At 45.9% G+C, this 14,140-nt stretch overlaps 1 protein-coding gene across 1 annotated transcript in view; it reads left to right on the forward strand.

Moving 5' to 3' along the window:
• Positions 1-13,186: 13,186 nt before the first annotated feature.
• The window catches only part of PRKCA (protein kinase C alpha), a 153,702-nt gene continuing 152,748 nt past the window's right edge, over positions 13,187-14,140 (forward strand). The window contains exon 1 of the mRNA XM_075770371.1: positions 13,187-13,589. Within this exon, the coding sequence (XP_075626486.1) occupies positions 13,417-13,589 (173 nt within the window). The 5' untranslated portion in view covers positions 13,187-13,416. The remainder of the gene's footprint in view (positions 13,590-14,140) is intronic.

Consider the following 14,140-nt stretch of genomic DNA (forward strand, 5'->3'; position numbering starts at 1 on the left):
CAACCCACTCCTTTAGCACATGTGCTATTTATTATTATAGTTCCTATAAACCCAATCATGAAGCAGAACTTTGTTTTGTTAGCGACCATATAAATACAGAGCTGACTGATGGTCTCTACCACAAATAGTTTTATATTCTAAGGAAAGAAATGGTAGGTGCAAGCTGAGAAAGTTGTGCAAGAACAGCCTGAGATGATATCAGCTGGCAGGATACGCGGAGGATCAGTATCGCAGCAGTCTAATTGTTACCCAGGTTTGAGCTAGTCTAACCTAAAGGAGAATATGCGGAAGGGATGTGAATGAACTGGCGGTATTGCCCAGATACAAAGGGCAGCGTAGCAGAGATCAAGACTGCATGCTTGAAAAGATAGCAATTAAATGATGGAGACCGGCATCGCTGGCTCATCGGAGTGGTTTCAGTAAGGAATTCAAGAGAGGAAGAGGATAAGCCAGCAAAGGCCTTAAAAGTGAAGGTTAAAATGTCAAGTGGAAGAGAAGGAGGAAAAAAATAGTAGAGGGATGCTAAGAGAAAAATGATGATGAAAAACAGTCTGTGCAGCAGTGGAGCTGTCATGACGATAGGAAAAGACATTGTAATAATCGGGATGCAAGATAATAAGAAGCTAGACAAAGATTTCAGACAGGAATTGGTCTCTCCTAGTGATATTATGCAGAAAGTTTCCAAGAACTAGACAGACTGAAGGTCAGTGTGAGGTAACAGTTCCCCCAGCTAATGAGCCAGACCTTAGGTCCTTCCTCCAATCTGGCTGGCTGCTCCTCTAGCTGGTGCTGTCATTTTCCCGATACTGTAGGCAGGAAAGGATATTCCTGGCAGTCTGTCCTTGCAGACAAGGAGCATTGGGTCTGTGTTACCCACCATTCTCAACACTTTGACACTTCCTCAGCCAGAAAATGCATGACACAGCCAGTTCAAGAGGAATCCACAGGAACGTATTGATTGGGACACCGAGGTAGAGGACTAAAGCGAGGCCTGAAAGCAGTCCTCCCTTGTGCGCCAGCATCTGCTTGCTGAGGCACTCGTGGCCGTGGGACTGTACTTGCACCAACAATCTCATCCTTTTCCTGCAAGGATAAGAGATTGAGATTCCAGCTTCCTTCATGCTGTTCCTCTTGTTTCACATGTCAGTCCCTGGATTTTCATGTGTGCACCCATTCCTCCCTCCGGACTGCACAGGGGTGATGGTCAGATGGCTAACGGATGTATCCCCGCTCCTCTGCGGGAGCAGCTGTTAAATCACGGGTCCAACTGTTGCCCGTCATGTTGCCAAGATAGTTCTATTAATATTTGTTCAAAGTTCATTTATGCACTGCACAAACATTTTTATCGCCTCTACTCAATACATCCAATATTGAAGTGAGTGCTCCATTGCACTGAGGAGATAAGAAATAAAAAGTAAGAAGGTAAACTGAGTCATTTTTAGCCTTAAAGAAAAATAATTGCTTTCAGTTCTGGACAAGTGGAGACCATTCCAACTTCCTAGATATCAGTTGCATTTAATATTTAATGTATAGATAATTTGGATGTATACAATGTTAGCAATATATTCAGCCAGCCAGAAGCCAAGACCCATTTGCGGTGCATTATTTTCCAGCAAACGTTTCTATTTCATGTGTTTGGAGATGTTGGAAGTAAACACGCAGGAACAGACACCGACCTGCAGGAATGTCTTGGTGACTTAAGGAGTAAACAGTGTCTATATAATTCTTAAAAAGATCACTTTCACTTAGTAGCCTATTTTAGGGGTAAACTGCAGTCCTAGTTACCACTGCTGTTTCAGAAAATTATTTTGCTACCTTCAGACAAAACAGTCACTTTAGTCCTAGACCTTAAATCGCTTTAACACCCACCAGTTCACTGGAAGTGATAGTATTAAAATACCCAATCCTGTATTCATCCGAGATGTCAGAGGGCTGGCACTAACAAATTTTCCAGGTGATGGCAGGCCTATATTCTCTCGCAGAAGCACGAAGGTGTTCTAGTTCTCACATAAAATTCACAGCGTACAAAACCAGAGAGCATTTCAAAGCTACTTCCTCCTCTCCGCCTTCTCATTTCCTGCACAGAAAACCCAGAGAATCTCTCTCACAGTTCTACTGTGACCCAAATATTACAAAACAGTCTGTTCCTCTGATAAATTCATCAAAACGCCATCTAAAAAAATCCTGCATTGGATTTCTTCATTGGGAATGCTAAATTATGACGCCTTGGGGGCAAATTATTCTCTATAAGAGTTCGAATCTGCGGTGAACAGATACACAGGGGACCATTTTTGAGATGTTGCCGTAAAAGCACAGTATGGAGCCACAGACCTTCTCACCCTTTTTTGCCTTGTCCCACCTTTTTGCCTTTTCCCTCGGCACAGGTGTGGAGATACACAATTGCGTTCAAGGCAGAAGCCAGCCGTGGTGACGGAGAGGTCAGAAAAGACAGGGTGCTCGCCAAGCTCACGCCAAACTCTTTCTCTTCTCCCATCAAGCTTGAAACAAAGTTTTCAAGATTTTCTTCATCATTATTCTTCCTCTTTCTATTAAGCCAGATGCCACAGATTTCTATGAGAGCAGCATCTGGCTTTGGCGGGTTTTTTTAATTTTATATATATATAGAGAGAGATGTATTGTCTCAGGTTGTCATTTTGTTTACAAGCTGGAGAGAGTTCAAACCTGATCAGGATCTCATGCAAATCTTCCAAGGAAAGCGTGGTGCTGCAGGAATGCACTTTACACTTTCAGTGCATCAAAACTGTCGTTAGCATTTCACCACTCTGTGATCCAGCGGAGCGATCCTTGCTAGTTTTCATCCTGGGATGACACCATCCCTCCCGATAAAGGATTTCTGAGTAGACGAGAACGCTCTCCGGTTGCCTGTGCCTCCCTTGGCACATTGTCACGCTACTATCAGAAAGCCCAGCTACCACCAGATTTATTTACTGCCGTTCTTTGGGTTTCCCAAATGATGGATAAGAGGATCAATAATCAAGAAGCTCTTTAGTACATTCACCACGTTAAAAACTTCATTGAAAGGCACGTGTGTCTAAAAGCAGCCTGGGATCGATGCTCTTTGGCTGTGTCGGAGGCATCCATTGGTATCACCGAATAAATCGACAGCTTCAATCTAGATAGATCCTGCGATCTCTGTCAACCCATGAACATCATCTGTTACGTTCTTCCTGGGCAGAAGTCCAGAGTGTTTCAGATGAATTAATCTACCTGCTTTGTGATTCAGGTCCCGTACAGTGTAATCAAAACGTGGGTACTGATCTTCCTTGTGGTCTAACCCAAAACCTTCACGAGCGAGCCCGAGACTTGTCTTTGCCTTCATTCGGGGCTTTTAAAATGGTTTTATATGTGATTTGAATCAATTGATATACAATTATCAAAATGACAAGATTAGGATTTTTTCCCAAATCTTTATTAATCAACACAAATAGTTGACTATATTTTTTCCCCATATATTTTGAATCTGGTATTCTTGGCAAACTTAATCCAAAAGGGGAAATTCTCAACTTCACTGTTGACTGACAGCTCTGAAAAAGCTACAAATGTAGTCTCAGAACGGAAAATTTCACGAAACATTGGATCCAGAGGGAAGGCCATTGAGTTTCACACTGACTGTAAGAGTGTTCTTGAATATTTAAACATAAGTGGATGAGTTTACGGCTAATGCGATAGGAAAGATTAGTTTGTCTTGAGGTAAGCATTTTGCTAGAAAATTCACGCTGCTGTTGAAGCTTCCTTGTGCCCCTCTGTTGATGTGGCCAATGTCTGATGCTCATGACATCGCATTATTCTGCGCCTGGATCCTGTTAACAGACTCATATTGTAGCACAAAGTATGAGACTTGTATAGTGCGGACCATTAGAGAGTAGGAAGATATCAATAAACTAATTTCACTTTGTGACAGCCTCCGATCTCCAGCAGTAAATCCAGGGCGAAGCCTTTCTAAGAGGAAGCAGATTTTGAAGGGGCCCAGTATCACTAACGGGAATCAGATTTTCAGAAGGGCTCAAATTCTATTTAGACAACGAAATGAAGGCCATGCTTTTAAAAGTGCTCACTTTATTAAAGTAAATTTTTAGTGTATTGGGTTCTTTGGAAAATGTAGCTGCCTCTTTCAGTTTCCAGAAGGTCACTCAGCTGCTTTGACAATCTCCACACGTGTGAATATCTCTAAAAAATTGGATTCTAGTGTTGTAATCTGCAGCATCATCTAGCCAGGTTTTTCTAGGAGTTTTTGCATTTATTTTGTAATTTTATGTAAAAATAACAAAAATAAATATCAGAGGTCTATTTCCTTTATTCAGTGCACATGGAGATTTTTCAGTGCACATGGAGACACAAAGACGCTGCCAGCATTTTGGCAAGAGAATGAAATAAAACTGCAATTGTTCCAACATTGCCAGAACTGATATCAGTGACATTCTCATAAATTTAAGTTTTGAAAATAGAAGAAGTCCAGATGTTTTGGAGAGAACAGGTCATGAGCATTCTACAGAGTGCATAATATTTATGAGACGAGTTGAAAATGCACAGAAAGCACATGTATGTATGCTCGCTATGCATTTTGTTTCTTTTTTTATGTATTTAAAAAAAAAATCTCATTTTTCTGCCTTGTGTCACCTAAGCATGTGGTCATTAACAAGACAGTCTTTGTATTTTCCAGCGACTAGTCAAGTTGAACATCAGTCCACTGTACAATTTAGCTTAACCACTGATCCAAACTTTTTTATAGCAGCTACCTGCCCAGCTCTTATCTCACAACCATGACATAAAACATCTGGAACAAAATCCACAGGCACTTGGATATGGGATGCCCTGGTTGTTTTTCTTTCCTTAGCAGCATTGTGGGTGAGATGTCTGGTTTTTAAAATTATGTTTTCTGGAAAAAAACTATTTTGAAGTATAATTCATGTTGAAAGAGCATCTGTAGCATTTTATTTTCTCACCAAGAGCAATTCTGGGCTATTAAGGTCACCGTACCTTGTGAAACAGAACGGTAGCAGGAGACTCACTTAACGCAACCTAAGGAGATGTTCCCTTGTTATGATATGTATTAGTCTGCTAATCTTTTCAGTCTTTAATCCACAGTACTGGATTAAAAGACCAAAAATAGTCTCTACTGTCAGTAAAGGACAGTTTCTGGGGTTTTTTGGAAAATGAAAATTCCAGTGGGCAGTCGAGTGAACATTAAATGCTAACGAACAGAGCCCTTCCTTGTGCTACGTCTGCCCAGCAGAGAGGTTTTCCACACTTCATTTTTCAGTTCAGTGTCACTTTGGATTTTTGAAATGTTTTTCTGAAATTAATGCCAGCTTGTTTTTTGCGTCAGTGTTTTCTCTTTTCAGTTCTTCTAAATTAAACAAATATTTTAAAGCTGTATTTGTCCAGCCAAACTCTTGTCATTTCGATTATTAGTGTTTCCATAAGTGTAAACACTTGTGTAGAGCACAGACGGATGCGGTATAATTGGAAATCGTACCATTGAGAATGGTATTCTGCCTTCTCTACATCAACATGTCATAATATAATGGTGGCACAGAAAAAGAAGTGAATATCCTGTATATTCCAGCTGATACGGTTTTGTTTTCCCCTCACATTTATTCTCTAGAAGAAACCGAATGCAACATGGCAGTTACTATTTCCTGTACCTGTGATAAATGATAGTCAGCTGTCACAAATAATAATTTGAAGTACAACAGACATAATATCTATTTACACCCCATCTTCACATGGCAAAATTCTACTCAGCTTACTCTTGCAAAATTATCTTCCCTTTCACTGGAAGATTTGTGGGAATATGGTAAATAAAACACACCACACCTTTCTGTTTACATTGAAATAGTGGGAAATTTCTCCGACTTCAATGTCAGCGAGATGACATCACACCATAACTAGCATAAAGACACTGCGAGTATTGTCCTGCTATGTCAGGAGCTATCTGACGCTAGACATACTGCTACTCCGAAACAGACACTTTCCAGCGATCGAGCAGTATAACGTGATTTACCCTTTGTACCAGCTCAGAAGAGCACACTGGAGGCTCCGTCGGACGATGGGGGAAAGGCTCCAGGCCAGCGAGTGACTCTGCTTTCCCACCCCGCTTGGGATGGACATATTTTACTCTTCAAGGGATCGCAAATAGACATGCCTACGACGTTCCTTTTACCTGCAAACTTAAACCCTACGTGTACAGCTTACACTTTCAATGCAAAAATATTTTTTTGAGGGTAACATTTCGTCAGCTGGCAGTGGTACAGTAAGTATTTTTTCTTTAATTAACGGAGAAAGGAAGGAGCGGTGGCACCGGTTCAGGCGAGGCCTGCCCAACCGAATGTTTTGTCTGTAACAGAGACCACAGGAGCACACCTACGAAGAAGTGAGACCAGGCGAGCAGATACGATGCTTCCTCCTAAGAATCTCTCGCTTTCCAAGTGTTTTCCGTTTAGGGAATTTTCTGAGCCAGCTGTGGTCTGTGTTCAGCGGCATCCAGTGCTTGTCTCTCCCCTGAGTCCATGTGAGCATCCTGCACCAGCGCCCGTCCTCGCGTTTGCTTCTTCTGGGCAAGGAATCCCAGGGGTCAGTTGTCCATCGCAAACCCCATCTACTTTGTTTCTCACAAACCTGGATGCCATGTTTCTCTAAATGAGTAACAGAGACTCTCTTGTTCAGCTGGTACAAGAGAGATTTGTTCTTTTTTCTACATCGTGTGAGTGCTTTGTTTATATTTCAAAGTCTGAGTCTTTGTGCCTTTTTTGTGTGTACAGTTGAAGACTGAAAATTTGCCTACACAAGAGAATTATTCTGATGTCCTCAAAAGAATGCGAATTACTTTTTGGAAGAGATACTCAAAATTTTCCAGAGTGATTGCTGGGGGGAAGGACAAAATCTGCAAAACAACAATGAGAGCAAATACTCCAGCTGAGGCAGAAATTGTTATTTATACAATCTAGAGAGAGACAAAACCCTGAAATATCCCAAAGGACCCCCCATCACATTTCAGCGTGTAACAGCATCAAGCTCTGATTCAGCTCTGTAACTAGGAGATGTTTTACCATGCTCCTAATACACCTGAGAGATGAGAAAAGAAAACAATAGGTTGTCACTCGGTATTCTGATGAGAACACAGATATAAAAAAAAAAAGTATTTTGCACTCAATGTTCTGTATATCACCAGCCATTTATTTCCAGTTCTATGGAGAGCTGCTGTGAGGGTAACTCACGGGCAGCCACAAGCTATCTGCGTGAGGAATGGGGTTTGCACCACTTTCAAGGAAATGCTGCTCAAAATAGTGGCATCATTTACATGTCGCAAAGGGAAGTGGGATTTTGCCGATTAGGACACGTCGATGAACTGCAGTTTCATCCCTGGCAAATGATTAATTATCGTGCTCTGCCATTTTCCCCCCAGATTTTTTCAGAAATATTTTTTCTGTGACATTTCATCTCTCATAGGACTTTTTTTTCTGTACTTAGTCTTCTTTTTTACTGTGTTTTAATACATACATTCAAACTTTCATGTTAGTACTAGCGTGTGTAAACAAGCTGTCTGTCACGCAGAATAAATAACTTAATGATAATATCTGTCTAATGACCCAGTATTTCCCAACCTGCAATCTGAGTAACTTGGAGGGGGAAAGGGCAGAGAAGAGAATCGGTGTAAATACAGACACAGAGTTGTACAGACTGTGTAAATACACAGATACAGAAAGACGCGGAAACCAGTGTTGGCATAAAGAGATACAAAGTATTTCTGCCTCCTTCTCACCACTCTCTAACAGACATAACAAGCACTCACACAAATGTATTTATTTATCTTACCACATCCTACCGTTTTCTAATTTTTTGAAACATTTAAGGTACATTGTTGCCAGAGTGTCTGGGTAAGAACAATAAATAATCCTGGTAATGAATGTGTAGTGGGATTTGGAAAAAACATAGGACTAGTGGACGTTATCTCGTAATTAATGACAACTGGTCAAAACACGACAAACTAACTTATGAAAGGGAGCTTCAAGCTAAATTCCATAGGTGATTTCAAACAAACAATGTGTTGTGTGGAAAAAAAAAAAATTAGGAAAATTTGGCTCTGAAGTTTGACTCTGAAATCTGGGTCCTAGTGGAAACTCATAACTGCTTTTCACTTAATTATGGCAGGTAATTATTCCACAATAGCTGCTGGTAGAAACGTCTCATAAGCTGACTGCATGGAAATTCCTTTGGAAGATGCAAATAATTTTTAGACAACGGGTTTGCAGTCATCAAGTCATCCTTCCTAAGAGGGATTTGGAAAATAGCTCCTTGTTCTGATAACTCTCTAGAAAAGGAAGTGGTTGTAATTTGCTTAGAAATGTGAGGAGAAACTAAGTTGTGAACTTCCTTATAGGTCTTGAGCAGGATATTGAATGTTGAGGATTTCTTACAAGCAGGAAATAATCAGAGAGCCGCAGTTGCCAAAGCAGTTGATGAAGGTGCTCTCCTTGGCTTTGTCTTTGAGTTGATCTAATGCAACGCATGTAAACAGGGACGGAACAATCCAGACACTTTTCCTTCAGGAAGGAGGCACTTTTTTAATTACTTTTTGATCCAGAAATGATACAGGCAGTAGCGTGCTGATCCAGCAGATGAGTAAAAAGAGAAGGCATTTCACAGGCAGCAGAATGACTCTAAGAAACCTCCTTCCAAAGGAACACAGATGTTTGCACTTACAGACCTAAGGATGGTACTGCTGCAAATATAGAAAGGACTTGAGAAGTTATGCTTATTACAGCAATAATCAAATTCTTCAGAGAAAAACTCCTAAACTATCCAACAAGAGCTTTTATCAGGGACGAACTCTCTAGGATATTATCCAAATATTCATACAGGAGTAAATTTGTTATCGGGAGACCCTGTAATTGGCGCTTTGGAGTCAGGAATTCTGGAGCTGCTTGCCAGGAGATTGGAAAAGCTGGTGCTCTGATTTAATAACCGTGTACATGCCTGAACACAAACAACGATAATGGTGACTCCTTGTCCAGATGGTCTGAATCAGAAACAAATTGCAAACACTACCCTAAGCAGAAGTGCAAGTCGGGGTCTGCTGGTGGGAACGTGCACGCTCAGAGACGGCAGACATCTTTCCTCCAGCAATTTGCAGAGGAGGGATGAGTTCCTGCATCACCCACAGGACATGAGTGCAGAGTAGGAAAAAGGGGTGTCCAAGCCATTAAAAGCCTCCCAGCAAGAGGATGCTGATGTTAGGTTGGCATATACCAAAAGCATCTGGTGAACAGAATGTAGTATGTCTTCATAGTATCGCTGTAGAAGTGCCCTAGTCATAGTGACAGATCTTGATGTTTGATGGTGAATATATACATAGAATCATACCATAGAATGGTCTGGGTGGGAAGGGATCTCAAAGCCCATCCAGTCCCACCCCCTGCCATGGGCAGGGACACCCTCCACCAGCCCAGGTTGCCCAAAGCCCCATCCAACCTGGCCTTGAACACTGCCAGGGAGCCAGGGGCAGCCACAGCTTCTCTGGGCACCCTGTGCCAGGGCCTCAGCACCCTCACAGGGAAGAATTTCTTCCTAATATCTCATCTAAACCTCCCCTCCTTCAGCTTCAGGCCAGTCCCCTTGTCCTGTCACTCCCTGCTCTTGTCACCAGCCCCTCTCCAGCTTTCCTGGAGCCCCTGCAGGGACTGGAAGGGGCTCTAAGGTCTCCCCGGAGCCTTCTCTTCTCCAGGCTGAACCACCCCAACTCTCTCAGCCTGTCTCCATAGGAGAGGTGCTCCAGCCCTCAGATCACCTCTGTGGCCTGCTCTGGACTCGCTCCAACAGCTCCATGTCCTTCTTGTCCTGGGGACCCCAGAGCTGGACACAGCACTGCAGGGGGGTCTCACCAGAGCAGAGTAGAGGGGCAGAATCCCCTCTCTCGACCTGCTGGTCACACTGGTTTTGATGCAGCCCAGAACAGTTAGCTTTCTGGGCTGCTGGTGCACGTTGCGAGGTCATGTTGAGCTTCTCATCCACCAACACCCCCAAGTCCTTCTCCTCAGAGCTGCTCTCAATCCCTTCTCCACCCAGCCTGTAGTTGTGCTTGGGATTGCCCTGACCCATGTGCAGGACCTTGTACTTGGCCTTGTTGAACTTCATGCGGTTCGCACGGGCCCACCTCTCAAGCCTGTCAAGGTCACTCTGGATGGCATTCCTTCCCTCCAGCATGTCGACTGCACCACACAACTTGGTGTCGTCAGCAAATTTGCTGAAGGTGCACTCAGTCTCACTGTCCATGTTGTCAATAAAGATGTTAAACAGTGCTGGTCCCAATACCAACCCCTGAGGAACACCACTCGTCACTGGCCTCCACTTGGACATTGAGATGTTGACCACAACTCTTTGAGTACGACCATCCAGCCAATTCCTCATCCACCAAGTGGTCCATCTGTCAAATCCATGTCTCTCCAATTTGGAGACAACGATGTTTGTGGGACAATAGATTTTTTTCTCTTGCCTAATGTGTATAATCACACCATACAAATAATTATTCGGTTTGAGATAAAATGGCTGCTTTACAGGGACAGAGTAAAGTGATCCTAATGTCATCTCACACATCATGACTGATGTCATTGGGCTCCTCCCTGGGGCCTAACAAGGCAATCGGAAGGTGCTAGGGCACTCGCCCACGTTTCAGTGAACAAATCTTGACCAGAGTTACTCTGAGGATGGAAACTGGAATCCAAAATGATTCAGCAGGTCTGTGAGATTTTTAAGGAACAACCAAACGCACAGATTGACCCAAATCTGACATAATGCGAGTTGTGTCTGATTCAGTCCAACTCTCCAGTTTTGGTACCTCTGTTTGTAATACAGCACGCAAGGAATAGAAATAAATACATTCCATATTTCTTGATAGAACACTTACTTAATGAGAGTACAAAATGTTTCTTAGTGCTCCTCATGCTTTGGCATAAGTTAATTAAGGCAAGAAAAATCTATTCCCTCTGAAGAGGAATAAGGGATTTGAAACGTGTAGAATAGGTAGAAACCAAATTAAAAATCTTTATATTTTATTAAATTTCAGATCAAATTTGAAAGTAGTTGCTTGCAAAATAAAAGTGCATGAAGCAAGGGCATATGGAAAGAGTTTGTAGGGCATCTGGCTTGATTCTATAAGTTTAGGAAAAAAGCGGGGCTATCTCTGCCATCAATTATTTGATGAAATACCAGTTCAGCCAGGCTGCACCCAGAAGCCCAGGTTTAAAAATTAAGAATAATATCACGTGTAACAAGTTATTTCTGTTCTGTGGTAAATGTCCGTGTGCACTTTTCCCATCAGCAAATAAGATTTAATTTGAGTTAATTAGCTGGCTTTCATTCTTGTGAAATAAAGCATATTACACATGCTTACACAGACAGACTTATGAGCATGTAGATATATTGGTGTAGACGAACTTTTAATATGCATCTATTCCCTCTATGTGAAAATGTGTAGCCATGGGAATAACATTTATTAAAAAAATTATGATTGGGACTTGTGGGTTTTGTTTAGCTCATATATTGTGTTTTTACGCACACGCAGTCATGCTTTATGTGGTGTTTTTCTGAATGTATGGAGATAAGTATGAATTGCAATAAGAGAAAACGTATGTATGCCATAGGCAGATAATGTATGTCCGGGGACTTGGGAACATTTTGTGTGTAATGTGAAGAAAGACGAACAGTTCTATTGTTTCACTTTATTACATTGTTGGTGTGCTGTATAAAAGCGTAGTAAAAGTCTTTTGTGCATATGGTGGATGCATTCATCAGTGAAAAAGACTCGCTGTGTGTTTCCTACACTTTTTTGTTGAGGATATTTATATTGTATGGCAAATTAAAGATATAGGGCAAGACAGCAAGGCCACTCTTGTATTTGTTGCCTGTCCAGTGGGTGTTGTTGCTCTATGGCCTCAAGCAGCATTTGCATGTACGCTACTGGGGTTCTGGGTTGCAGGAAGGGGAAAGGTTTGTGCAGGAGAGCGACTGGGTTACACCTTTGTTTGTTGTGGTGGGGGAACAACAGATCTCAGGGTAGGTACAGGAAGCGAAGGCAGCACAGTTAGCCGTGTTCGTTGCGATGGCGGTGGTTGTGCCCGTGGCACGGTGTAGCAGCTGTAGTGAGTGAAGGTGGGAGGTCTCTGGCCTGGCACCAAGCGGTGCCTGGCACCTCAGCAGCACCCGGGCCGAGGGCAGCAGCACCGCTTGGTGCCCAGGTCCAGTTTGGAGGGGAGGTGTCCATTGCCATGGCTGACGACTGAGGAAACTCTGTGTGAGCTGCCCTCAGAGTGTGTGTGTGTGTGTGTGTGTGTGTGTAGGCAGCTGCTGTGTGTGACAGGGAGAGAAGGGAGCCGGCTGCCCTCTGTGCGGGTGTATGAAGGGAGCCTGGGGGTGTGAGAGAGGAGCTGGTCTGCGTGCGGTGTGTGTGAGGGGAGCTGGTGTGTGAGTGTGTGTGTGTGGTATGAGGTGAGCCTGTGTGTGTGTGAGGAGAGCTGGTGTGTGAGTGTGTGGTGTGAGGGAAGCCTGGGTGGGTGGGTGAGTGGGTGTGAGGGAGAGGAACCGGGATGTGTTTTTTGGGGGAGCTGGTGTGAGTGCGAGAGGAGCCAGTGTATGTGGGAAGAGGGGCATGTGGGGGGGGGGGGTGTGTGAGGGGAGCTGATGCATGTGAGAGAAGCCAGTGTGTGTTACGTGTGTCTGTGAGAGGAGCTGGTGTGTGTTACGTGTGTCTGTGAGAGGAGCCGGCGTGTGTTACGTGTGTGTGCGAGGGGTGTGTGTGTGAGGGGAGCGGATGCGTGTGAGAGGAGCCGGTGTGTGTTACGTGTGTGTGAGAGAGAAGCCGGTGTGTGTTACGTGCGTCTGTGAGAGGAGCTGGTGTGTGTTATGTGTGTGCGCGTGTGAGAGGAGCCGGCGTGTTACGTGTGTGTGAGAGAGAGAAGCCGGTGTGTGTTACGTGTGTGCGTGAGGGGGGTCGATGCGTGTGAGCGGAGCCGGTGTGTGTTACGTGTGTGTGTGAGAGAGGCGGGGGCCGCTGACGAGAGGCGGCAGGTGCTGACGCCCCCCGGACCCCCCCCGCGGTGCGCGAGCTCCCCCCGGCGGGGGACGTCCCCGCGCCGGGCCTGCCCCGCCCCGCCCCGCCCGCGGCCGGGGGCTCGCTCACCCCGCGGGCGGAGCAGCCGGCGCGGGCTCGGGGCCGGGATCCTCCTCCCGCTCCCTACGCGCCGCTCCGACGTCAGGCGCGGGAGCGGGAGGCAGCGCCCAGCGCTGCCGTTGCCAGAGACTCGGCGGCCGCCGGACGGGGCGGACGTCGGGGCGGTGACTCCCCGCGCGGCGACTCCCGGCGCGGCCCGGCTCCCGGCAGGGGGTGGAGAGGAGGGCGCTATGGCCGACGTGTTCCCGGGCTCCGAGCCCGGCGCGGCTCCGGACGCGGCGCGGCGCTTCGCTCGCAAGGGGGCCCTGAGGCAGAAGAACGTGCACGAGGTGAAGGAGCACAAATTCATCGCGCGCTTCTTCAAGCAGCCCACCTTCTGCAGCCACTGCACCGACTTCATCTGGTGAGAGGCCCCGGGACCGCCTGTCCCTCCCCTCCCCCGCACCCATCGGCGGCCCCTCACCTCCGCCCGGGCCCGCTCAGCTGTAGGGGATCCCCCTTCCGGGGCAGCCCCCGCCGCCGTGCCCGGGCTCCGCTGAGCGGCCGCCCCTCCTCTCCCCTCCCCTCCCACCCGCCGGTTCCCCGGCGCCGCCGTTTTGACGGGTGGTCGCTCCCGGCCTCTTTCCCCAGGGTCGGGCAGGTGAGCCCCTGTGGGGCAGAACCGTGTCTCCTCGCTGCCCCCGGCTCTGTCGCATCCTCCTCCAGGCGGGCTCTTCGCGCCGCCGGTGCTCCGAGTGTCCCCTGCCCGACCCTGGGCGCACCCCGCTCTGGGGGCCGGGAGAGCCCCTGAACTTGCCGGCGGCGCCCGGGCGGGCAGCGCTGGCCAATGCCCCAGAGATCGGCTGGGTCTGGAGACCCACGCTGGGGACAACGCTTCCTAAATCACCCAGATTTGTATTTCCCCACCTCTTGTCCCCCACCCCCGACCCGGGTTCTTGCTCGGCTCGGCTGACT

This window comes from Balearica regulorum, chromosome 18, assembly GCF_011004875.1.
Source record: "Balearica regulorum gibbericeps isolate bBalReg1 chromosome 18, bBalReg1.pri, whole genome shotgun sequence".
NCBI lineage: Eukaryota > Metazoa > Chordata > Aves > Gruiformes > Gruidae > Balearica > Balearica regulorum.